At 45.5% G+C, this 26700-nt stretch overlaps 2 protein-coding genes across 3 annotated transcripts in view; one reads left to right on the top strand and one right to left on the bottom strand.

Moving 5' to 3' along the window:
- MAP3K9 (mitogen-activated protein kinase kinase kinase 9) overlaps window positions 1-20265 on the top strand; it is a 94676-nt gene extending 74411 nt beyond the window's left edge. Inside the window, exon 12 of one of the 2 annotated variants that reach the window (XM_033062231.2) lies at window positions 15860-20265. In XM_033062231.2, the coding sequence (XP_032918122.1) occupies window positions 15860-15925 (66 nt within the window). In that variant the 3' untranslated portion in view covers window positions 15926-20265. Of the gene's footprint in view, window positions 1-1586; window positions 2513-15859 lie in introns of those variants that run through there. The other variant, XM_033062232.2, reaches the window with a different exon arrangement.
- The window catches only part of TTC9 (tetratricopeptide repeat domain 9), a 28244-nt gene continuing 15862 nt past the window's right edge, over window positions 14319-26700 (bottom strand). The window contains exons 2-3 of the mRNA XM_033062234.2: window positions 20272-20454; window positions 14319-15144 (exon numbers count right to left, since the gene is read on the bottom strand). Of these exons, the coding sequence (XP_032918125.1) occupies window positions 15065-15144; window positions 20272-20454 (263 nt within the window). The 3' untranslated portion in view covers window positions 14319-15064. The remainder of the gene's footprint in view (window positions 15145-20271; window positions 20455-26700) is intronic.

Genomic DNA, 26700 nt, shown 5'->3' with positions numbered 1-26700 from the left:
CCCAGAAATGCCGCTTATACTCAATGCGGCTTATAATCCTGAAATTACTGTATATATGTGTGTGTGTATGTGTGTGTGTGTGTGCCTATCTGCCTATACTGATAATATCTGGGATGTTAACATGAAAAAATATAATTGCAAAAGAAATCTCACTGCAAAGTCAATGTTTGTTCAACCTGAAATATTTTGCTCTGCTGATAGACCCAACACGGGCTGAGTAGGCAGTTCTACACTGCTACTCCATGTCTGCATAGCTTCAGTAGTGCCACAACACAGGTACAAAATGGGCTGTCTCATCTGCAGCCACCCTGAAATACAGATTCAGAAGTTAACTTGGGTTCAAGTGTCAAGGAAATAAAACTATCATAGTGTTTCCTGAGGCAGAGGCATTACAGGCAATGGTGTGATAAGCTAATTTTCTGTTGTCTCAAAGGTGAATATAAAAAATGCCATCAGAGGGTTTCTGGTTTAATCTTCCTCACTTTTTGTCTCAGAAGGTGATGGTGACAGGATAGTACCTCAGAAGGTGAAAACCTGCTCAATCTGTCTCTGTCATCAACAGTACAATTTCAGCTGTCATTGCTTATGTGACCAGATAATGGAGCTAAATCAAGGTGTTGGAAAACTAAGAGTCCGTTTGCTGTGTTGCTGAGTCTACCTCTGTTTATTGCTACTGTACTGATTCCTCCAGGCAGAATCTCATGGAGAGTTGTTTGGATTCCTTCCTATTTAAACACATATGTAGGTAAGAGTAAATGGAATAGATTTTCATCCTGCAGAGCAAACCCATGCCTGCAGAAGGGCCTTTTCTTTCTCTGATATCTAATCCTTTCCTTTGGCAAAGTAAATAATGAGACACTTCTACAGATCTGATTAAGCCCCAAGTCCTTTTTAAATGACAGAAGATCAATACTATTACTAAATCCATTAAACAATTCTTCACACTTCAGTTATGCTCTCTCTAGGATATCTGAGAAAGAACAGAAGGGTATTTTGGCTATTATAAAGGAAATGCATGATAAAGCCTCTTCTCTTGTTCCACTTTCCTCCCTGGCTCCAAGCCATCCATATATTCCTTGCTCCCCATCTCTTCAATCTGGCTTACAGATCAGAAATAGCCAGAAACCTGGGATACAGAAAGGATTTTGTATTTCAGTCTCTCAAGCCAGGCTTGAATCTGTCAGTAGTATCTGGAAGTTCTGATTGTTTGTTTAATTCTGATGACAAATTTGCTGAAGCAGGTCTCAGTTTCTGGTTTAGGTTTTGATTTAGTGCCTGTTTTCTGCTGATACTTCAGCTTTCTGGTCATCTTCATGGCCCTTCTCTGGACCTGTTCCCACAGGTCCATGTCCTTCTTATGCTGGGGGCTCCAGAGCTGGATGCAGTACTCCAGATGGGGCTAAAGAAAGCAGAGTAGAGAGGAATTCATTTCCTTCCCAAGCCAAGGCAGAGGAACCTGTGTGATTTGATGAACAGCCACAGCTCTAAAGCTGTCACACTGCAGGCTGGGCACTGTGGATGCTGGTATTTTTTTGCAAGCAGCAATCTGAGGCACAGAATCTCCTTCCATTTTTTTTTTTTTTCAGAAAGTTTTGGTGTCCACAACATGACACATCTGTGGGGAATTAGCACCTCTGCCCATCCCTCCTGTCAAGAAAACCAGTATTGATGTGACAGGACAGTGCCTCCCACTCAGCAGTACTTACTGCTTTTAGAACCTTACCAGTAATGGTAAGTACTAAAAAAACTGGGGATACTGAATCCTCTTTCTCCACCAGAAATGGTCCCTCCAAGTGAGGTAGTCCTTGAGTATTTCAGAGGTTAAAGGCAAAGTGATACAATAATTCAAAAAATGAAGTATGCAACCTGCCATGTGTCTGTGTTTGTCCATGCTCTGATGTCACCAGCAGCCAACCTGAGAGCTCCATCTGCATCCTGCTCTCCACAACCACTCTGTAATTATGGCTCATTGTACATCATTTTTGTTTAACAGCTTGCTGGCTGTTTTTCACATCAAATGAATTATTCAGCAGCAGATTCTGTTCTTAATCCTAACAACAGCAGCAGTAATACTTCATGCTCACAAGGTCCCTTCAAAAGTACTGGAAATGTTATTTGTTGACTTCTTCCATACCCTGCAACAGAAGATGGGGCTTGTTCAATGAAGTGAGAAATGGGGCTTAGCACAGCTCTCTGACATGGACTAAGTGAGAGTGCAGAGCTAGGAGACAAGTCCAGCCTCTACTGCCCTACATAACTTTTCTTTCCTTCTGAGCTACTTTTCCCCTCTGTACCCAATCTGTCAGATCCTCAGCTACTCTAATTAGCATTATTTCCTTCAATGCCTTGGGGAGATACCAATATTTGTTTCTTATGTGTTGATTAAAGACTGAAACACTGGAATGTGTGCATTCCAACCCATGACCTACCAAGCCAAGTCCATGGCTGCACACACTTTCTTTTGCTAGGAAAGAGCAAACAGCATGTCAGACATTCAGAGTAACTTTCTGGATGTCACTGAGCCACTCAGTACTTGTGAGTACAGAATAAAAATCTATGAAGAGAAGCCAAACCATAATCTTCACCAAAATCTCTATGAACTTCAATTAGCATTTTCTTTTTTTTTTTCTTTTCTTTTTTTTTTTTCTTTTTCTCCATCTTTCATCCTCAATTTTCATTTCTGCTGACCATCACCTGGTTTGCAGTTCATGGTCAGGGGCATGAGCTGCTAAAAAACCAAACCACACAGGAGATTTAGTAATTCAAATCTACGGGCTGCACTGCCTTTGACCTTTGTTTAGAAGGTTTTGAAAGAAATATGACTCTTCTGCCTGGTTCCTTTCTAAAAATAAATTACAGTAGTTTCACGAATACAAGCCGCACGGATTATAAGCCGCACCCCCAGTGCCTCGACAATGTTGCTGTCTTTGTCAATAGATAAGCCGCACCCCGAATATTAGCCGCACTTTCGTTCGTCGCGAGAATCCGTGCGCAGCTTTCACAAATTGGCCAATTAGTAACAGGATCGCGGCATAGCGGGCTTTACTGGCTCGGGGCGGGGCCAGGAAGGCTCGGCCCGCTCATGGTTGCCGACGGGGCCGGGTGGCCCAGCTCAGCGCCACGGCTCGGCGGGGCTGGCCGGGTGGTGCTGCCGCCGCCGCCGCCGGGCTCGCTGGCCCCCCTCTCCCGTCAGCACCGCCCCGCTGCCGCGTTCGCTCGCCCGGCTGGCAGGGCTGCCGCCGCCGGGCTCGCCGCCCGCCCCCGCTGCCGCTTTCGCTCGCCCTACGCCGCGCCTCGCGAGCGCCGCGCCCGCCCCGCCCCGCGGTGCTTTCGCGAGCGGCGGCGAGCGGCGGCGCTTTCGCGAGCGGCGGCGGCTCGCGGCGGCGGCTCGCGGCGGCGCTTTCGCGAGCGGCGGCGGCTCGCGGCGGCGGCTCGCGGCGGCGCTTTCGCGAGCGGCGGCGGCTCGCGGCGGCGCTTTCGCGAGCGGCGCTTTCGCTCGCCGAGCGGCGCTTTCGCGAGCGCCGCTTTCGCTCGCCCCGCCGGCAGGGCTGCCGCCGCCGCCGCCACCAGGCTCGCCGGCCGCCCCCTCCCGTCTGCACCGCCGCCGCGTTTCCTCGCCCTGGCCGGCACTGCAGGCCCCCGCACCGCCGGGCTCCCCCACGCTGCTGGCCCCGATTCTGCTGGGCTTCCCCCGCTGCCAGGCAGCCCCACCCGCCGGCCTTCCTGCTTCTGCCATGCTCCCCTGCACTGCTAGCCCCACTTCTCCCGGGCTCCCCCGCCATGCTGGCTCAGGCTCTGCCGCCCTCCCTGCCCCGCCCTGCTGGCTCAGGCTCTGCCGCCCGCCCCCCCACACTGCTGGCCCCGCCTCTGCCAGGCTTTCCCACCTCTGCCGGGGCCGGCCGGGCTCCAGCTTGGCTTGGGGCTGCCGCGGGCTCTCACTTCCGTGTTGGCAGCTTTTAGAATTTTGTTAATAGATTAGCTGCCCCGGAATATTAGCCGCACTTCTGGGTTTCCACCAAAATTTTGGTCAAATTGGTGCGGCTTGTATTCGTGAAATTACTGTAACACAAAACCAGCACACTGGGGTATGCTGGGGAAAGAGCTTGCAAGGTATGGTGAACAACACTTGATTTTTGTGCCATTTGTTCTTCAATATTCCAGTCTTGCTCAGGCTTTATTAATCCTCCTTATTTTGAAAGATCTGAATGTGCCTGACTCTACAGCATAATTTAAAAGGAGTGAGGAGTTGCTTTGCATGATGAAAGATACTGTGAGTGATGAGCTCAACAGTCTGTGACTCTCAGCTCTGTGACTCTCAGTTCTACTGCACTGCTGAGCTTGTGCAGTAGAACTTGTTAACAATGGTACAGAAGTGGAACAGGTATGTTGATTTTTCCCCACCCAAAGACTGGTACTTTATGCTGAACCTTACTTCTACTTTTCTCAAAATTTGACCACATGCATCCTTTAAAAAGCAGAGATGTGTTATTTCTATGGCAAAGGAATTGTATGCCTGATTTTATGTAATCCAACTCTTTCTCAGCCACATGCAATTCAGTAAGTAATGTTGGCTGCAGAAATATGAAAGGACATGACATCATAGAATTAAAACTGGAGTGAGTCAAAGCAGTCTGGGGTGAGACTTGAACATGAGTCAATAATGTCTTGCTAGTACAGCAAAAATGTAAGGAGGCCTATTATATATCGGACTTCTGAAATAATGTTTCTGCTCTGTCTTGTGCTGGAAGGCCATAGCTAGAGAACTGTCCTGCTTTCAGTACTGCACTCCAATAAAGATGTAAACCACCTGGAAGAAATCCATAGGGCAATGAGTAGAACAAGCAAGGAGCCAGAAAATTTGCTGAGTTGAAGAAATCTTGATGGAAGCTGAAAGATCAGTCCTAGAGAAGAGCCTTTCACAAACACGATGACTTACTGCAAAGACAGAGACTTTTTGATCATATCTACTGTAGCTGAAATAAGTAATTGATTTAAATCACTGCAAAGGAGAAAATTAAAGCTGTAGTAAGAAGTCTCTTAACTCTTCATCTATGAAGGCAGTGATACTCTGTCATAGGAGGCTTTTGAGAGCATGTTAGATAAACATCTCTCAGGAGCAGTTTAACTTGATCTGACCTAATTGCCTTAAGGTAATGGGGTGATGTACATGCTCTTTTGAGGATCTTTTCAAGTCTATTTTCAGAGCTGGTACTCAGATTTATGGTATGAGATGACATGGCTTGGTTTGGCTTGCTCATCATGAACAGAGCTGTGAAGTCCCTGCAGGGACTTTATACTGCTGTTTATACTGCTGATGAGTGAAAAGGGGAGATCTCATACTTTATTAGACAGTCATCTTTCATTAGTGAAGTGAGTCCATCTGACATCACAAAGATGTAAACCTCTGGGATCACTAGAGCTCCACATCAGTCTTTAGATCAATAACAGGTAGAGTGGGACATGGCTGGCCCAGAACACTGAAGATAATAGGGATGTCTCTCAACAACAGCATATGTCTTCTTGCTCGAGAAGAAAAATGGAGCTCATTTTATAATGGGAACCAATACTGATGATACTGTGGAGTTCTTCATTTTTCTGTTGATTTGAATTTTGACTCCAGCCAGCAGCCAAGCCCCAGGCAACCACTCAGTCACTCCCCCACCACTGGATCAGGGAGAGAATTGGACGGGTAAAAGGTAGGAAACTCATGGGTTGAGATGAAGACAGTTTAATAGGGAAAGCAGAAGCTATTCACACCAGCAGAGGAAAATGGGGAATTAACTGAGTGCTTCCCGTGGGCAGGTGGGTGTTCAGCCATCTCCTGGAGAGCAGGGCCTCACCACATATAACAGTGCCTTGGGAAAACAAACACCATCACTTCAAATATCCCCCTCTTCCTCCTTTTTCCCCCTTCTCCCCCCAGCTTTATATACTGAGCATGATGTCATATGATCTGGAATATCCCTTTGGTCAGTTGGGGTCACCTGCCCTTGGCTGTGTCCCCTCCCAACCTCCCATGCATTCCCAACTTCCTCACCAGTGTGGCTGTACGAAAAGCAGAAAAAGCCTTGGCTTTGCATAAGCCCTGCTCAGCAATAACAAAAGCATCTCTGTATCATCAACCCTGTGTTCAGCACAAATCCAAAACACATCCCCATACCAGCCACTATGAAGAAAATTAACTCTACCCCAGCTAAAACCAGCACATTGTGTATGCTGTAAATGACAGGATTTTCCAAACTGAGAGTGTTGTATTCCTAAACACTGATATGAGGGTCAAATTATGCAGTTACCTGTAAACTGCAGATTCAGTCCCTATTTCTGTGTACAGCTTTTTGTCTTCTGTCATACAGAAATAATTTTCCAGGCATCAACAAATCTCCCAGTCTGACAGCCTGTGGAACAGCCACTTGAGCTTGCCAGGTTGAGGTGATAATTTGAGTTTGGGTTGCTGTGACACGCTGGTTTGGTGATGCACAAGGCAAGGTTTTCTCTTGCTCAGCCCTTCCATTTTGCTGGGTCACTGGCAAAGTAACTATTTTTCTGTGTTTGTATGGAAGTCCAGGCCTATGTGACACAACAGCAGGCAGGCTTGTCCACTACGAACATTAAGAAGTGATAAACCGAGCCCTTCTGAGCTCTAAAAAAACCTCATGGGATTTTACAGTTTATTTGCTGATGTTTGGAGTCCTTAATACTGAGGTTTAAAAGGGCTTTTAGAAAGAGACCTACCTCTACCTCTGGATGACAATGCAGGCCCAGCACAAAAGACTGGAATAGTCAAAACCTATGAGGGTTGTTAGCAGTGGGGATGTGCCATTCAGCTGTCAGCCCTGGCTTTGTGACACCCCTCTGCAGCTTGGGGAGCTGATGTGAGGGCCTGGCCTCTGGATCATGAAAGGATCACACATCTGTTCTGCTCAGCTGATGCCAAGACCTTGCTTTTTGTGAGTGCCCGGGCTCAGCCCCATATCTCAGCTAGAGGCCATCCAAAGGACCCCATGAAAGGGCTGGCATCTTGGCTTATGTCCTTGGGCTCATATGCTCTCCCTGAGTCAATATTCAGAGCCTGCCAAGAGGCAGCTGAGCCTCAAAGACAACCTACTGAATTCAGCAAGCTGTTAGTTTGGATCTAATTCAGCCCCAACAAAATACAGGAGACCACCTCTGAGTCAGGAATATGCCATTTGTATGTGGCCATTTCTCTAACCAGAAGTTTGTAGGAATATGAAACAGCTGGGGGTTTATCTGTTGCCAAAAGCTCTTCTGCAACCCAGTACTGCTGCTGTGTGGAGGAAGCCTGCAGAGGCTGTAGCTCTATCACCTGCTCTTTTCAGGGAGCCAAAAAACACAGTCCATCTTGCACATGGCTTTCTCCTGAGGCTGTTTGAGGCCAATGCTAAGTTGCTTTCTTCAGGCTGCCATCACAAAATAACATGGCTGCCAAACATCCATTGTTGGTTAAGTGAAAGTCCTTTGTTCCCAACTGTAAATTCCCCAGCTGTCTTGGTTAAACAAAATCAGAGAAACAGTCCATCTGGTTCATCCTGGAAAATTTGAATATGTCCTTTTTTCTTGTGGCCATTAAAACACATTTTAATTTTAGTATCACACACTGAACAACATTTAGAACATGAGATAAAGATGCCGCTTCAGGAGGAACCAGGTGCAACTCTATCTGAGTTTGGACTGCTGCTGAAGCAGAAGCATTGACAGCAATAGCTCCCCTTACCAAACTGGAACAGCAGCCTACTTTTATGGACAACTTTGCCATCAGAGCTGGAATTTGAATTTATGAAGAAAATATCAGCCTTGGAAAAAAGCTGTCATTTGCTTTGTTTCAGAGCTTAGAATAACTCTGTCCCCAAAAACATAATGAAGATGGCTTACCACTTCCAGGTAAAATAGGTCTTAAAACGATGACCCTGTTACCCTTGTCCCCCCAGCCTGATGCTGCTGTCATGTGTTAAGAAATACATCAAGATAAGGCATTTGGGCTGTCTCTTGGTTCATGGTATTGAAAGCAATGCAAAGGGAAAAGAAAGGGATCAGCATTAAAAGATCCAGCAGACAGCCACTCTTGAGGTCTCCTCTTTGTGTCCTCAGGACGATACTGGCCTCACTTTTCCTCCCTCTGCCTCCAGAGTCAGAATTATGGTAGGGTCTGATTACCCAGATGCCCAAGTTCTACTGGGGTGGGAAGACTTGCTATCAGCTCTATCTTTTAAATTTCCTACCACATTCCATTTTTTAATTTGCTCTTGCATTTCAGTCCCCATGTCTCCCATTTCAAAAACCCTTCCTCTGCCCTGGAGACAGAGCCCCTGGCAGGTCCTTCAGACTTTCAGGTATAGGTATCTATGTCTCTTTCTCCTGTCTTCCTTTTCCTACCTAAACTGTCCTTTGAGATACTTTCATTCTGCTTTCTTGGTCAAACAGGATCCCAGACTTCGAATTGCATGTGCTTTTATTGATTTGTCATGAGAGTTTTCCTTCAGGCTGGCTTTCACATTCAGTGAAGCTCTTGCTTCCCTTGGAATATCTTCCCCTTCCTCTCTCTCCATGGGGAGCATGTGTAAGTCATTATGTTCGCAGCAGATTCATGGCCAGAGAAAAGCCTGCAGAACTGGTAACAGCAATAACTGGCAACCAAGCATTTGCCCTGCTCTCATTTCAAGAGAGTCAAGTAGTTGGGAAGAACATGTCAGGACAGGTCCTGCTGTGGGATGGACTGGGCAGCAGGATATGGTCAGGTTCAGCTCTGTCTTGTACATTTCCCCCTTTAGGGCTGCACCCCATGACCCCTTTGCACACCCACCCACATGCACATTCACATATGCACACACTAAGGAATGCCTCCACAAATGTTGGAAAAAAATCACTGGCTGAGATGATTTAATATTAAATATCACTTCTGTTATTAGTAACCAGGTATTTTTTCTTTTGTTTTGAAGTGATTTTTTCTTGGCAGAATTCTTTATAGAAAGCTGTTCTGTCATCTTCAGTGCTCATGTTTTGCATTTTAGATGTCAACATTACACAAAGTTAACACCAAATCTTTACAGTACTGAGGTAAGCTGGGGTCTAATACCAAAAATGTACAGTTCCAGATTAATCACAGTTTTGATTTGAAGCTCTGACAATAGACAAGAGAACATATGCTCGTATGCTTCTGTTAGCTCAGCTCTGAGGAGAAAATAGTACGACACAGAGAGTACACGGGTGATTCACCCTTCCTCTGAGCTCATCTGCCATCTCCTCTGTAAGCTGTGGAATGCAACAGGGAGCTCTCTCAGTGCCTTAAGTGTGGATATACAGCAGTCCTGGGCATTCTGCACCTGGGCACATGGAATCACTGAAGATCTGCTGGCACTACTTTCAAGAATCTGTGTTGGTTCCAAAGCCTCAGCCAAATTCCTCTTCTTATTTCCTGATGCCCTTGCCAGTTCCACCTGGCTGCATTACGAATTATTTCTCAACCAGTGATGAGGAGCTGCCAGAGGTAGCTACCAGCTGGCTCAGGCTCATGTTCCCTCCAGGCAAAATGTGGTGAAGGGGAGCCCTCTGGAAGGGAAAAGCTGTGGAAGTTGGTTTTGCAGAGCTGCTGTTGTATGTAAGACTTGGCTGTCAGTAAAGGAAAAAAGGAGGCTGTGGTAGGGCCTCTGAAGCCTCTCTTGGACAGCAGCTTCATTCACCAAGGCCATGGCTGAATAGTGTCATACATGCCCCCTTGTCTGTCATGTAGCAACAGGTGTTTTCCAATGGATAAGGAGTGACTAAGAAGGTAATTTCCTTGGCACTACACAAGTCTATTTGTTTTCTGATTCCAGACCACAACTACTACTGAAAAGAGTTTCTGTAGGTACAGTTTTCTGGGCTGAACAGAGTTTGAGCTGGCCTATACTGTGATGGAGCACCTGTCTCTGGGAAGCAAAGAAGAGGGGAGGTTTTCCCCTCCCTACCTCTGTGAGACCACTTACATGCCCCTCAATCTCACAAGCTGCTAACTGCCTCAAAGTTACATACTGCCATGGGTTTCTTCTTATGTTCTTATTATGTATCCATGAATTTACCTTCCTTCAATTGCAGCTGTGTGAGGAGCCAGGACAGTACCTTGTCTTTTCATCACCTTCACTGAGACAGGATCAAGGCTGTTGTTTGGGGGGAGGAGGAGGGGGTGGTTCAGCCTGCAGCACCTTAGTAACCAAGGAACTCCTAAAGAACAATCTCTGGAATCCATTTCTTACCAGCTGCAGTGATCTTAAGTAATTGGTTATGCAAATACATGGATAGTATTAAGAAACCTGGTAATTTACTGCACCCTCCCAAGCATCCCACCGGGGGGTCACGTTAGCCCACCAATGTTCCTCCTTATTTAAGTAACTCCTGCCCAAGCCTCTAAAATACTGTGCAGATCAAGAAACGTCACCATAGAAACTCGGGAAGAACATCAGTGTCCTTCAGGGTGCAGGAGGAAAGGTGTGGTTAACCACCCAGAGAAGACAGATAGTCAGCAGGACCTGACTTAGAGAACTTAGTTTGATTTCACCTTTACACACTGTATACCCTTCCCTTCTTCTGCTCGTAGGAAAAAAGCAAATCAAAAGAGTATCATCAAGGGACTGAGCATAAAGAAAACAGTGCAGATAAACCCTCTGGAGATGTTATATGAAGCATGAGAACACAGTCACTCCTGGGCCTGCTGGCTGTATTTTGGGGGGAACATTTACACAGATGAGGCTTGCAGAGGATTCTGGGGAAGCTAAATGTAGATGCATAGCTAAAGGGGTTGCTCTGCACTCAAGACCCTCCTTTTCATTGTAGAGGCTCCTGGATTTCACTAGTAAGCAAGAATATCCAGGCCTTTGCCCTCCCATCAGTTCCAGAAACTAGTCATACCCTCTCCCTAATTTTAACAAAGACTTCTTCACCCTGTTCAAGCCACTTTTACCAACAGCAACTGTTAACACATATTTGGAAAACTTCCACAACTAGCATCTGTTTGTCCTCTCCTTGCACTTTCAAAAATGATTGTGCAGCAGGAAGGAAGCCTCCCCCTCTTTTGCCCCCTCCAACTGGAAAAATCACATCTAATCTTGCTGTCTTTTCTCCCTGCTGTGTATCCTGCCAAAATTGGGCGTTGTAATGAACTGCAAATAGTGTGTCTAAGCCTTTGGTAGTTTTATTCTAGTTCAATTATCATTCTGCCCATGAACCTGGATTTGCTCATATTTTGTATCCCATGATAATCTCATCCCTCTCTCCTTTTACTCTCAATTCCTGCTTGCTGTCCTACTGCTCTGCCTGGCACCTGCCCTTTTGTTCCTGCTGTTTTACTATGAGATGGATGAATGGGCTCACTTCCCATTGCACTGAGGACTCTTTAGCCTTGCTGGGTATAGGTAGGGGCCTGTGTTCATTCCCCTGTGTACTGCATGTTGACATACAGATACATAACCTGGCTGAGCTAAAGCTTTGTTTACTTTTTGGGGTTCCAGGATGTGTATTTTCATATTGCTACTTGACTGCTCTGCAGAAATATACCAGGGCTATCTCGAACAGTGTGTCTATAACTTCTTACAACAAGGTTTACCCTACAAGGTGGAATTGGGTGGCCTCTGCCCACACCTCCACATCTGGCTGTTAAGGATCACTCAGTGGAAAAGCATGTCCATAATTCTGTCAAACTTGGCATCACTGGATAAAACAGTTGCAGACTCTGTTCTCTCTTTGGTGACTTCCTTCTTCCAACCTCTGGTGTGTCACTGTTTACAGGTGCTCTGGCTGTCAGCGTATGTAAGGACAACAGTTTTCTGAAGAAAATAAGTTGTTGTGTAGCACCTGAAGGCTCTCTGAAATCTTTTTCTTATGCGCATTCAAAAACTTCCCTCTTTCCCCCACCCTTTGCAGTGCTCCTGGAGGCAAAGATGCTGAAAACAGGAGACTGGAGCCTGCTGTGCCCTTTTTATATTAATATATACATGGCACTGATGCAGTGACAGTACATCAGTGAAGCCACTGTGAGGGCTAAAATGGTTCCCAGACGAAATGACAGTCATGGCCCCACATCTCCAGTGGCTGGAGAATGCCCTTTCTCTTACATTGAGGTCATGAGTAACAAGCCTGTCTCTGCTTGCATGAGCTTTCCTGGGGCAGAGACTGTTTGCGTAGGTGGTGTCCTCTCCTGCATTGCCTGCAGGATGAATCCTCATTTCACTCCTAGTGAAGAGACACATGCAGCTGCAGGAGAAACTGTCATCAGCAATATGAAGTAGGGGAGAGTCACCTCTATTTGAATTTTTAATGTGCTGTGATGTATTTAGGATATAGAAGACTGCATATGCCTGAGAACAAGAACTTTACTAACATTGTCTTTTATGCACTTCTAGGTACACCTTACATGCACCCCAGCACATCTCTAACTACCCGTTATTTTCTGGTCTGGTTCACAACCACTTACAGAAATTCCCTCATTTGTCCTCCCTGTCTTTAAATTAGCAGCTGTAGTTCCATTTATTGCTTAGATATCTGTAGTAATGGGCGGGGGTCCTCACTATTTGTGAAACAAGGGCCATCTGAAGAAGGGCTGCTAGAGGCAGTAGCTTTACAGTAGCTGCACACTGTTTCTGATTTTGGGAAGCAGCTGCTCTCCATCTCCCACCTGAGGAACACAAAATTCTGGTGCCATCCCAGATGATCTTAAGTTTTACACAATTGAGATAGGTCTGTCTTATTTCAGGGACTTATATGCGACTTTTAGATGGTCTCTTTCCCAGCCCCAATGTTAGTTGGATGTGTTCCTGTACTAAAGAATATGACTGAAGTATTTTCAGAGACAATGACAGAAATTTCATAAAGTCATAGAATCATAAACATCCTGAGCTGGAAGGCACCCACAAAGTTCATCAAGTCCAACTCCTGGCCTTACATAAGGCAACTCCAAGAGTCACACCCTGTGCCTGAGAGCGTTGTCCAAACGCTTCTTAAATTCTGTCAGGCATGGTGCTGTGACCACTTCTCTGGGAAGCCTGTACCAATGCCCAAACACCCTCTGGGTGAAGAACCTTTTCCTAATATTCAACTTAAACCTCTTCTGACACAGCTTCATGCTGTTGCATTGGATCCTGTCACTGGTCACCAGAGAAAAGAGATTAGTGCCTGCCTCTCTGCTTCCTGTCGTGAGGATGTTAAAGACAACAATGAGGTCCCCTCTCAGACTCCTCAAGGATGAGCAGACCAAGTGATCTCAACTACTCCTTACAGAGCTTCCCCTCAAGGTCCTCAACCATCTTTGCAGCCCTCCTTTGGACACTCTCTAGTAGCTTCTATATTGTGGTGCCCAAAACTGCCCCCAGCACTCAAGGTGCACTCAGTGCAGAGCAGGGCGAAACAATCCCCTGCCTTACCTGGCTGGTGATGCTGTGCCCAATGCCCCCAGAACACAGCTGGCCCTCCTGGCTGCTAAGGCACACTGTTGGCTTATATTCAATCTGCCTTTTCTCTTGATGTTTCTCTAACAACACTCTTGAGTTTTGGCTGGAGAAGAATGTGGCCAGATACCACAGCTGGAGTGTGGGATGCCATAGCCAACTGTCTGCAGATACTGTGTCTACTGGAAGCAAAGCACACAGGACTTGGCCAAACTTTGTTCAGCTCTGTTTCAGCTTCTGTGTTTCAGCTGTTGACACTGACCACCATTGGATGAAACCACCCATCTATATCCTGCAACTGGGAACACATCCCACTGCTAGGGCAAGTCAGACTGAGAATATGTTTGTGGCACTTACTGATCCCATTATTGGCAGTTTCAGAAAAGGACCTTTGAGCCAAGGAGACAGAGATCTCAGAGAAGATCAAACTGCCAGAGAAGGTCTAAACAGGCCCTCTGGGGTGCCAAAATAGGCTCCAAAGCTGTTGGTCCTGCCCTGTTGTCAGCACCACATTCTCCTACAAAAGAAAAAAACAGGACACAGGAAGCACCAACACAAGTTGGGAGAATCAAGACCTCAATCCAATGTACTAATAATAAGCACTGTACAACACTGTACTGTTACTTACAAACATTAACTGATACATCCTCACAACACCCCTGCGAGGTAGGGAAGTATTATTATCCCTAGTGTACAGATAGGGAAACCGAGGCACCAAGAGGTTAAAAGTGACTTGCCCGAGATCACACAGCAAGGCATTGGTAGAGCCAAGATAAGAATGGAGACATCCCTTTTTCCCCAGCCCATGCTGCCCCCTCCCTAGATAATGTTGTCTGTCTGGACACAGGGAACCAAAGAGTCTCCTTTGAAAAGCAATGTCCGGACTTGTTGCCTATGAATAATTTTTATTTGCCTTTAATGAATTATTTCACAGTTTTTCCCTCACACTGTACACCATGCTTTCACAGTCCGTTCAGCGCTCTGTGGTGACCCACAGCCTTCTCCTCCAGCACCGGGACAGCTCAGCAGGGGGTTCATAGGGTGCTCTGTGCTTTCATCAAGAGGATGTTTAGAAAGAGTTTTCACTGACAGTAGACTGGGAGCGTGTGAGCTCTCACTGGAGACCAATAACACACACTGGAGAAGCAGGCAGAGGGAACTGATGGTAAAAAGGTATTTGCTGTCCCCTGTGGAATGACCAGTGGCTCTCTTGGCTTCTTAGCTCTTTCAAGCTCCAGTGATCTCTCAGAGCAGAAACCCTCTGTCTCCAGCTTGCCTGGTCAGGAAGTTGTTGTTCTGGGGGTTGCTTCCCTAACAGGTAATAGGCAGTCAGTTCAGGACCAGACAGGTCCCCCAGCATTGCCTACTCCAGGTGTGTGACACTGTCTGGGAACAAGGCTGGCTGTAGTTGTTGTGCTCTTTTGCCACAGGGAAGGGGTATTACCATGATTGGCAAGCAGCCATATCCAGCGTCCAAGTCTCTTTCATTTCAAAACTGATATTCAATGAAGAGCAAGGGAGAGTGGATGGATGAGGAGACGAGGATGAGGCAGAGCAAACGGGAAAATCCACCAAATGAGCTTCTGGGAAGGAAATGTTTCTCCTTGGGCACTTCAGCTGAAGTGGCTTAATTTTCACAAGGTTTCCTTCTCTCTCTGGGAACATCTGCTGAGCTTCATCTCTGTCAGCTGGATGTATCGTATGACATTGGTATCTGCAGGGAAAGAACACACACACACACAGGTATGGTGGTTACACAACTCCCTGTGGCAGACAGACAGAATGCACCTTCATCCCTGTTACATCACATGGGAGCAGCACGGCTCCAGCGCTATGGGCTGGAACAGCATCAGCTCAAAGAGGCTCTGAACCAAACCTAGAACCTTTGGTTTTGGAGAGCATGGTCTGAGTTGTGCTCACCATCCCTGTTGCTCAGAGTCTTGCCTCAGCTAGTTTTTACCCTCTCTCTGATTACTCTTGGTCAGCACAGTTGAACTCACACAGCTGAAACTATCCAGGTCGTCCCTGCCTCTACTTGTGGAACAACACCTCTACTGGCTTCTCTTTCTGCAGTGCCTGCATGCAAGCCCCTAAAGGCATTTTATGTACAGTTATGATCTGCCTTTTCATTTTCCCGCTCTATTTACAGCCTATCCACTCTTTTCATGTTTTCCCACGATGAACAGTATTGGAAATAGCATCCTTCACATTGACTTTGTACCCCTTCTTCCCTTAAATTTTCTGTTTGGATATCCTTCCACCATGACCCTCTTTATGCAATTTTGTCATATGCTATAAGCTGCATACTGCCTTGTCTATCCTGTCTAATGAAATTTCTAGGGGCACAGAACCACCAATCCATCCTAATAGAAAGCTGTGATATCCCAGCACTGTGCAGGTGGTAAGCTGAGCCTTCTTCTTCCTTCCAGCATTTCAGAGCATCAACATACCACGGTCTATGCGAGTTTGGCTTTATCTCATGGCCTCAGCCCTAAGGGAACCTGTTCACCCTGAATCACAGGTTGATCCAAGTAAGTACTTGTCTCCAGACAGAACCAATGATTCTGCAGTCATGGTCAATCCTCTCTTAAATCAGGTTGATTTCTATCATGAGAGCAACTTCACGCACACATAGCACCTACAAAGTGGCAAAAGCCAAGTAGTACCAGAAGCAAGTAAAAACACAGCCACTTTCACTTCTGTATTGATTAAAAAATGGTTCTTTGCTCAGAGCCTTGCTCTGAGAGCCAACCAGGGCCAGCTTGGTCCATTGAAGTTATGAGATCCTCCAACACCAGTTGGAAATGCAATGCAGTCCAGAGGGCAATCTTGTCTCCTCCTCACCCAAACTGCAATGTGTTCCACACCAACTAGGGAAATGAGAAATGCTTCAGCTTTCAAAGTCATGAACAAATTACTGGGAACATGTCCAGCACTAGTGAGTGTGGGTATTGCACCCCCCAAAGCAGTTGTGGGTGCAAAGCTTCCTTTTAATATGAGGACATCTCTGTTGTGCACTCTGCCAGTGCTCAATCAGTGCCAGACAGATCAGCTTCCTCCCACACACAGCTATCCACAAACATGCCACAGGGCATCTGTGGGCCGTGGCCATGCTGTTGTGACTTCTCAAGTTGACTTTGGTGAGATGGGTCTCCCTGCTGAGTCTTCTGCAGGATCAACTGCATCATCCTAGGCACTACAGAGGGTGGGATTCAATCACAAAGCTACTTGACCCATTTGGGACATTTTTAATGAGCTAAAGTTCTGCTGTTGCTTCTGTCAAACAAGATGCACCAACATCCTGGGCTGTTTATGCATTAGCACTCCTTACCAGCCCAGCAAATTTTAAAGCAGCTTTTTAAAAAGCAGAATTATTTTAGTTGTGCAGCCTCTTGGAATGAAGAAATTCAGTTCAGGGGGTAGCCCTGAATTTTAGGCTTGAAATTAACTGAGTGCAGCTGTCTGACTCACTCCCAGAAGTGTGAAGTCAGGGCACACAGCCTGAGCAGGGTCCTGCGGTGCTGCTTGCATCTCACTGTGACCTCTGCTCTGTGCACTTCTAGGCTCTGATGGGCTGTGCTCTGGGTACACATCCCCACCAATGAGGTACACACTTGGAATGCCTGCCTGATGCACGTGAGAAGGGATAACTGTGGGCATATCAGGAAATCCCACCTGCTTGGGCCTGCAGAGACTCAGCATCTCGCTGAGGGGGCAGAGATGGGCTCATAACTGGGAAAGGCTGCCAGGCTCCTTTAGCTTTCAGGTATAAGGCAGTGACTGCTGATGGTACTGCTTCACTCATCTGGGAGATTTCCACATGGTTGGGAAGCCATGGGCAAAACAATGTGTAGTCTGACAGAGGGTGGGAGACGCTTCCATTACAAGCTACTTATAGATCTCTCAGGCTGGTTTTTGCATGTTTTGCTTCCTATGTGAGGGCCATTGTTTTACCAAGGAAAAATAATGAGAGCAGCACTCTGTTTACAGGAGTGGAACCCTGTCTTTGTCAAGTTTTTTCTACCAAATAGTATTGCGCCATACTAGCTCTGCTTGCAGAAGCCTTTCAAAGTTACATGTAAATGTTAATGAAAAGGTTCTCATCTCTCAGTGGAGAAGAAGTGATCCCCTTTGGCTGAAGTGGAAAAAACAAGTAAGAACAACTCAGATGAGGGGTCAGACCCATGCAAAGAGGTACTGCTAGAACTGCAATGGGAATGTATTTCCTGGCTCGTAGGGCTGTACCTGTGTCTCTCTGCAGAGTGGCCTAATGCTATTTTAAAGGTCATATCTGCTTCCCCTGCAGCTTCAGAGCCCAGTTGCTTATCTGCTCTGCAGACACCATGGCCTGGGTTTTATTCCCAGGACTTCTGAGTTGCAGGGGTGCAGGAAGGCAGTGCCTGAGTGCAGCCTCGACCTTGCCCCGCACAGCACAAAAGCCGTCTGGTCCGGGCAGCCTGTGGGATGTCTGAACGTGGAGTCTCAGCACAGGGACAGCAGGAACCTGACATTACCAGGCCATTGCCATCTGATGGTCTGATCTCGATCCCAGTCAGTCCCTGCCCTGAAAATGCAGCCCCAGTGGGAAAGGGCTGAATAAGGCTTGCAGCAAGGTGCATGTTTGGCTGCTTATGTTGCACCAACCTCTGTACAGAGAGCTCATGGAGGGTCCATGCATGCTTTATATGACTTAACAGCAGCTTCCCTCTCCCTCAGTAGGAGGGTTATACAACTATCTCGTGTTATTTCCATCTGCTTTTGTGATTTCTGTTTGGAGGTGGCACAAGAAATCAGGCCAAATCCAACCTTCCTTCACCCTGGGCAGATAGTGAATAGCCATAAGGGATCTGCTGTGCTGACAGCTCTTTAGAACACTAAACCCCTTTGCTAACTAATTCCTCTTTACCATTCAAAATCTCTCCCACCAAAGAGAATAACTGCCAATGATTTGTGCCAAAAACATTCCTTATTAGAAAAAAAAAAGAACACACAGAACATGACTGAAATAATAACCAGTAAGCCTGGTGAAACCTCAGATAAAGGAAAACAATCACACTTTGCAGATGGAGACATTTAAAATGTAGACACTTAATTATTCCAGGTCACATAATAATTCTTGATAGCGCTACCTGATTCCTATTACTGTGTTTTAACAGTCACATCCTTTCTTACTGTACATATTCAGTTCTTTCCCCCTGAATGCCCTTCAAGTTTTCCATAATCATAAATAAAACAGTGGAATAACAGCCTTGAATGGTCTACAAATAACAGGAAAGAGTGATGCAGAGCTGAAGGCCAGAACTGGGTTTTGTATACATTAAGGGCCTTTAGGGACACTTTCTGGTATGTTTTTGTAGCAAGTGAAATTTGAAGTTGTTGCTGTTGAATAAATTAGTATTTATTTCAAGAAGCAATGAGGAATAGTATCATGAGAAGGGGATGGTAAGGAGCACAGTAACACATATTTAAAAGGTGGAAGCAAAATCGTTCAGCTAAAAGAAATTTTTCACATCTAAGCTTAGTCAAAACTTCAAAGTTAGGATAACTTATTTTACACTCACTATTTCTCTCTTGCATATGCTTCTCCATTTCCTGGTTCTGGCAAGGGCTGAAAGCAGAAGGGCACACTAAACTAAACTAATATAGGATAGACTGAGCTTTTAAACACACTTGCTCTGGGAGTGTGGGGTGCACAGCTGTGCTGTCAGACTGCCCGGAGCCCACGGCCAAGCACAGCAGATGGGACCAAGCACTCTTAGAGGAGGTGGAAGAGGAAGGAGATCCCAGCACACTCCCAAGCACACCCTCCCTGATGGTCCTCCAGGGCACAGCCACTGCAGGAGCCCTGCAGGGCCAATTCCTGTAGGAAATCAAGCACAGCCAGCTCCAAACAGCCTCCCTTCCCCCCTCTAGTTAAATGAGTATTAGCTGCACCATGCTCTGCTGGGCTTGACCCTGTCTCATATCCAGTTCTCACTCTTTCCTCTCGGATTCATATAAAGAGCTACTCTGTAGGATTTTCTTTGCACATGGCTTCCATTTTACTTTCTTTAAGTTCTTTAATTTTGAGTTCTACAAAATTCCTTTCTGTTTAAAATCACAGTGTTGTTTTATCTCCCTATGATTTCTGAAAAATAAAAGCATCATCTCTGCCTCACCCTCAACTCTGGCCTTTCATCCGTCTTCTGAGGCTGAGCAGGTTAGCAGGGAGATGGTTGCTCTGGCAAGGCTCAGTTGTTTGGATATGTAATTTCATTGCTGTCCCCAAACGAACTGTATAGTTTTGACAGATGGATGACAGATACTTAACAAGGAATTGGCTGATTTCACGGCAGAAGTTGAAGCATCGCGATGAATGCTTTGTGGGTAAATGTCTGTCTCCTTGATCAAAGCAGAAAACTAACCCTTTACTGAGATGGCAGAAGGCTACTGAGGATGACAAATAGTCTTCTGGCATTGCTAAGGGGAAGAAGTTTTTTCCCAAAGAGTCAGAAAATGTAATGATTGGGGTGCACTCTTTCCCCGCCCTGCTTTCTTACTCAAATATAAGTTAGTGAGGAAAAGAGAGGCAGGATCCCCTCCACACTGACAGCATTCCAGCAACACTGTCATCTTCCAGGTCATGCTGCAGCCTTGGCAGCAGTTAATCTTTGGGCACTGTGACCTTGCTGCACCACTCACAAGTGCTTGAAGGGGAGTCCAGGCAAGGACATACAGTGAGTCATATGCATGCTCATCCCTGTGGAAATCAACGCAGTCAAGTCAGGGACATAAGACGTCTCGTGGAAAGAAATACAAAAGCACTCAAAACAAAGCCACACCCCTGCTCCCTTCCCCATACCTGTCGGCTGGCGGGATCTTGCCTCTTTCAGGTAGTAGAGGGCCTTGTTGAAATCACCCAGGTGGTAAAATGCCACTCCCGATCGATAGAGCGCCTTGAAGTTCTCCCCTTCCTTCTGCAGCACTTTGAGGCAGTACTCCTTGACCCGCTCGTAATTCACCAGCTCGGCCTGGAGCAGGCAGGCTATGGGGCATGGGGAGGATGGCAGACAGAGAGAGAGGAAAACATTAGTGCTGGATTTCCCCCTGCTCTTGTTATCTGCACGGGGAGAGCAGCTTAGGTGAGGGAAGTGACTCAGCCCCGTGATTCAGAAAGGGATTGTTTGCCAAACCCGATTGTTCGCAATTTAAATACCAATGCTTCTATTTTTGGCATTGCAAAGCAAAGGGATTGTATTTACTCCCGGGAGACACACAGACACATGAAACACTGGGGGAGAGAGGGAGAACTTAAACACCCCTCCACAGCTCTGGAATGCCACACAGTCTCGTGGCAGTGGCTGGCTTCATTTGTTGTGAAATTGCTTCCCGGACTGAGGGCTGGAGCTCTGGAAAGTACAAAAAGGCAGACTAACAGTTATCCGACAAGGAAAAAAGAGGGATAAATTGGATCAGATTTTGTATTTGGCTTAATCCAAGGCTTTTAGGTTCAAAAATGATATGTAATTGCCTTTTATCCAGGAGATCCTGTACAGTTTTGCTGTAGGAAACAACAAGGGGGTCTGCGCTGCTGGAATGTGCTGTCAGCAAACCAGTAGACGCCTGGAGCTATAGAATAGGGAACAAACGTGCTATGCTGCCTGCTTCCTGCTAAGCACTGCAACACAAGTTCATTCCCAGAGGTGAGTTCTGCCGACTTCCTAGAGGAAAAGGCAAACAATAAATAAACAACATATTGAGGGTTCTGTGTGCTAAAGGAAAATTGTTGCATAAATGTCTAAGAGCTGAAGAAAATGCCCACTGTGAGTTTCCCACAACTAGGAGTGAAATGAAGAGGAAAGGGGAAGATCCCTGAGCCATGCTTTACAGCCATGCTCACGGCTTTCGGTAGGTCTTACTCCAGCGGGCTAAACTTCATACAGGTGACCTGAGCATTAGGAAGGGCTTGGGGAACACTGACAAGAATAGGATACAGTGCAATCACAGTTATAGGGAAATAAAATTGTGTTGCAACACAAACCCATCTAGTGCTGCAATCCAAGGCAACTTCGAGAATGACACGGTTTGGGGAAGGAAGGCAGAATGCGACTGCAAGGATCAGCTCAGAGGCTGGCAGTGTCAAGTGCCAGGGCATGGAGAGAAATTTCCCATGGCAGGTGGTGTTACTCAGTGTGTCTCTGGCAAGGAGGAGACTCAGTGGTCCTGGAAATTCAAGTCATCACAGGTCAGGTGTCACCAATGAACAGCCAGACTTCATTTCTTGCATGGTAACTGCAGCTGAGAGGATATGGTGCTGGGTCAGAAATATGATGCAGTTCTTCGTCCCCTTTCCCCACACCCCTAGAGTAAGCCCTACAACCCTTTCTGTATCACACATTACTTCATCAGAAGGAGACTGGCTAAATGATCTCCAGAGATTCCTTCCAACCTAAATTAATCCAAATCCATGATCACTTAATGTGGACAGAATACATTTCTAACCCAAGTACACCTTCAAAACTTAAACAGTTTACTGGGAACAATCATAAATAGGCTTTTACCACAGGAACACTGATGGTAGAGACATGTTTAACAAGGACTGCAGAACTAGTCCCGCTAGCCATTACTAACAAGAGCTTTGTCCCATTTGCTTTAACAATGGAATGTCAATATATTCTAACAGTTCCTGCCATTATGTGCATAGGCATGTTGAAAGATTCTGATCATTTGTTATTTGATTGCCAGTTAAAAAACACATATATTTCTAAAACCTTAGTGGCATTTCCTTTTCCAGAGTTTGTCCCTTCCTATTTGTCACACATTGATTTTTCTCACTCTGTTTCTAATGGAGCTTGAAATGACTGTGCCTTGTTTTTCTTTATTTTTTAAAGCTATTGAAAAGACGGCTGTGTAAATTTACTGCTGGCTTCACTGCCCTGGAAACAGGATTGTTTTGTTTATCTGCTGACCAGTAGCATGTAGAGAAGTGGCAATAGCTTTCTGCATACTGCCAATCTGAGCCAGCTTTTCACGTTCTGTGGAACTGCCTTTCAGAGCAACTAGGGGGTGGATTTCAGTCTCTCTGTTCATTTGCTACTTGGTGTTTCCAGTGAGAGTCACAAAAATTACTCTGTGAAAAATGACAGGCAGTCTATTCATGTATATTAACTCAGTATGGAATTACTTCATGTGTTGGTTGAAAAGAAAACTCTCCCACATCCTGCTAATTAATAAACCCAAATGGGTTTCCAGATATCCAGCTGGGTTCTTTCTGTGACTCATACAGTAAAGCTTCTGCAGGGCATCCCCGCTAACTGTGCACATGGTGGGGAGAAGTCAGCACCACATGGCCAGCAGGAGAGATGTGTGTTTATCTGAAAAAACCGAGCAGATGGATGTGCAGGAAGCAGTTCTGCTGGAAGAGTTGGCCACTTGGAGAGCCAGTGTTGGAAGCGGCTGTTGGAAATGAACCTGAAGGGAGTACCTCCCTTATAAATATTTAGACATGCGTGCTTCCAGTTCTTGGTGGCCTGAAATGATCTTAATCTACTGTGATTCAATGAAAATATTGAGGCTTAGTAATTCAACTTCTAGAAATGGAGGAGACATGGAATCTTTGTATTTCTTACCTAATTCAGTCGGGGAGAATTGTTTTGAAAATGCGTTGTTTTCATACACAGACTTGTAACTCTGGCTGGGATTGCTTCTTTACCACATCAAACACCTTATCACACTCCTACTAAGCTCATAATAGGCCGCTGGTGAATCCCTCTGAGGAGCAGAGCTCACTCAGAGATCAAATCTAGAGGTTCATCTAGATCATCCTCCTGCTTTCTCAAAACTAAATGGGCTTGATCCTGCACAGCACCAGCTCTAGTAACTCTGCTGATTAAAGGGGTGCTCTTTACTTGCACAGGCAAACTATAGTTGCCCATTCCCTGCAGGTCTTATTGTCACTGTAATACAGCACCTGGTGATTACATGTCCCCCACTCAGAAATGTTGCTTGCCCTGCTTCCAGCACCATGCGATGGTTATCCATTATATTTGGTTATCACTCTCAATTTGGCAGCTGATTAATTGTGTCAGCTTAAGCAATAAGTAATTCTTAACTTTTAAGCCTATGTCTGTCCCATAGTGATGAAGAATCCCCATCTGCTACCAAACAAAATAAAACCCATCTTGAAACTACTGGGTGTAATGTGCCTAGGGAACAGGGAGAAGGTTAATGCTATTAGCTCCAGAGGAGGGGCCCTGTCCCTCATGCTTCCCAACTGACTGCTGATGTTTAAGCAAGGAAATAGGAAACTTGGCTGGTTTTCTTCACAAGAGTAATGTTAAGCCTAGATTTGTACATTTTAATTTGTGGATTCAAATCTATGCCAGCCAGCTCCATTTGAGAGGTGCAGTATGGATCTGGTACCAGTAGATAAGTGAGCTAGTTTGTATAGCCCTGCTCAGCACAAGGTTGTGCAAAACAAAGATTAAAGCATCTGTGGAGTCAAAATACATCTACACCTTTAACCTTTACCAGCAGCTGTGATGAGCAATTACAGGAAGTTGTAACTAAAATCCTGGCAGTTGAGGGGATTGGATTCTACTTTATTCCACCTTGAAACAATTTTCAATTTCAGAGTACAGTAATTTCACGACTATAAGGCGCACCCTTTTGACTAAAATTTTGGCCCGAACCCGGAAATGCATCTTATATTCCGGTGTGCCTTATATACGGACAAAGTTCGGAAATTTGCCAACCCGGAAGTGTGAGCCACGAGCTGCGGGAGGAGCCGGCAGGGCCGTGGCTGCCAGGTGGAGGTGGGGCCGTGGGGCCGCGGCTGTCGGGTGCAGGTGGGCCCGTGGCACCACTTCTGCCGGCAGGGCCTCGGCCAGACACCGCGTGGCGGGGGGCCAGCAGCAGATCCTTGCTGCAAAAAAAAGTGCGCCTTATATATCGGCAAAAGTTCAGAAATTTGCCGACACCCGGAAGTGCACCTTATAATCCAGTGTGCCTTATAGTCGTGAAATTACTGTATCTTTCAGGAAGCTATCTAGGCTTGAAAGGTACTAGTGAGAAGTGATCCATGATAGCTTTTTTGTTCCAAAGGCTAATAACTTTAATGGTTTAGGAAACATCACTACATTTCTATACTGATTTTTTTGCTTATCTTCAATTTGCTAGCCACATGGTTACCATGAAAAGCCTGTGTATCCTTGTTGTACAGGTACTCTGAGACTCTGATCAAGTCCTTAATTCTCTTTATTATCTTGTATATAGTGGCATCTGGATTCTCTTATTTAAAAAAACCCTTATTTTTCAGCTTTCCTTACTTTCATAGCTATTCTCTGAACCCTCAGAATGAAGTTCAACTGAAAGTGCTGTCAGTTAGCATCTTACCACAGAAACCTCTTCTGTGAGAATACCTCTGCAAGTTACGCAAAAAACTCAGTGTTGCCCTAAGATTTGGCTCCTAATTTTGGCTAAGCTAAGAATGAGAACTACGTCTAGGAGTAGCATGTCTAGGTTTTAAGATGGAGATTTTGAACAACAATATCAAGAGCCTTGCTTAGCTGGGAATTTTCACCAAAGGGCAAACCTTCATTCCAGAACAATTGTCCAGACACTTCTTATACCAGTGGCTAAATTCCCATTGTAGGTAAGGCTCAAGGCTTATCAATGTTACAGAACACTTAAAAGAGTGGGCCGAATGACTGTGCAAACATCCCTACCCTGTGGCATGTTCCTTGGGCTCAGCACACTGAGACAAAAATGCCTTTGCCTTACAGGAAAATCTTGGGTTGCAAACTCATGTTTCACAAACTCCTGTTTTGTTTGCTTTCACTCAGGTAAGCTGGTTGCATTGCCTATTTTAAAGATTTTCTTGTGGCTTTCACTGAAAGAGAGAGTCAGCTGTTTAACTTTGCCGGTCTTTTAAGTTTATGAGCTAAAATATTCCATGTGCAATATTTGCCTTTGATGTCTGCTTTTGGAAAATGTCAGGCAAGACTGTTCAGGTATTTTTGAAAAACAAGCCAGGGAAACATAACTTATTTTTCCCTTGTTAAAAATTCTGGTGACTGCCTTTTGGATGCATCTCGTGCCCTCATCATTTGGCTTTGCAAACAGAAATCTGGCAGTTATCCTTTGTGTCAAGCAACTGCCTTCTGTTATCCCCAAGGTAATCTTGAGCTGGCCAACTGATAATCTTCTGAAAATAAAACCAGTATGGCACTGCATATAGTACTCTGTAGAGATATGCTTTAGAATCTGGTACCCAAATCCTTTGAATATTCAGTCCACCCTGGGCACAATCTGATCTAGAAAACTGATCTGAAAACTTTGAGATCACAAAAATTTTTTTTTTGGCTCACTGGTCACAGGAATAAAGAGCAGAAAGTGGAAACCAAGCTAAGAGGTGTTGCTTCAGCTATGACAGAAAGATGGGAGGGCAGAGGCACAGAAAGGGGTGTAAAGCAGAGTATGACTGAGAGCTGAGGTTTATTGGGAGGTAGAGTCTGGATAGAGATGTGAAGTTCAGAGCTTGGGACAATGTGCTAAGGACATAGTACACAGCACAGCCAGCGTGGAGACCAAGAGGAGCACTTAGAGCAGTGAAATCCAGGCAGAAGAAACCAGCCTCCCTAGCTGTGTATGACAGCAGCATCTCTAGCAGATCACTTAACCACAGTCACATCCCAGCTTGAACCACCTTTTTCTATGCTGGGATATCACCAAGGGACACTAACTGACACTGCTAAAAGGTTGCCCTTACAAGCATTCCCTGGAGACCAGAGTAGGTGTCCTGTATAAGAGTTAATGGTAAGTCATGTGGTTGAACCACTCTTATAAACCTGTACAGAAAGGTCTGAATCCAAATGACCTTTATTTTCAACCCTTAGAAGGAAAAAACAGCCTGTATTGATTTGTTTAGTTGCAATGGAGAGAGAAGTAGATAAACTAATTACTCCTTAAACCTGAAGTGGATCTTCTCTCTTTACTGTATTTATTCTTGACTCCACCACTAGAGTTTAACAACATACAGGGATTGTTGCTCTTTAGCAAGTGCTAGGTACTCCTACCACAACAAATTCAACCTGTATTTCACAAATTGACAGTTTTATTCCCAGAAATAACCATAATTAAACTCTGCAAAATACTCTGCTTTCGGATATGATCTCACCTTAAGTATAGCAGCCAGCAGTTCACTTAAAATCTATTTAATTGCAGGAAGATGGTTCCTATTCTTGCTCTGGGTTCTACTTTGGGAAACATGATTGATACTTTAATATAACTC

This window comes from Catharus ustulatus, chromosome 6 (genome assembly GCF_009819885.2).
Source record: "Catharus ustulatus isolate bCatUst1 chromosome 6, bCatUst1.pri.v2, whole genome shotgun sequence".
NCBI classification, from domain to species: Eukaryota; Metazoa; Chordata; class Aves; order Passeriformes; family Turdidae; genus Catharus; species Catharus ustulatus.
This window is presented reverse-complemented; position numbering and strand designations above follow the sequence as displayed.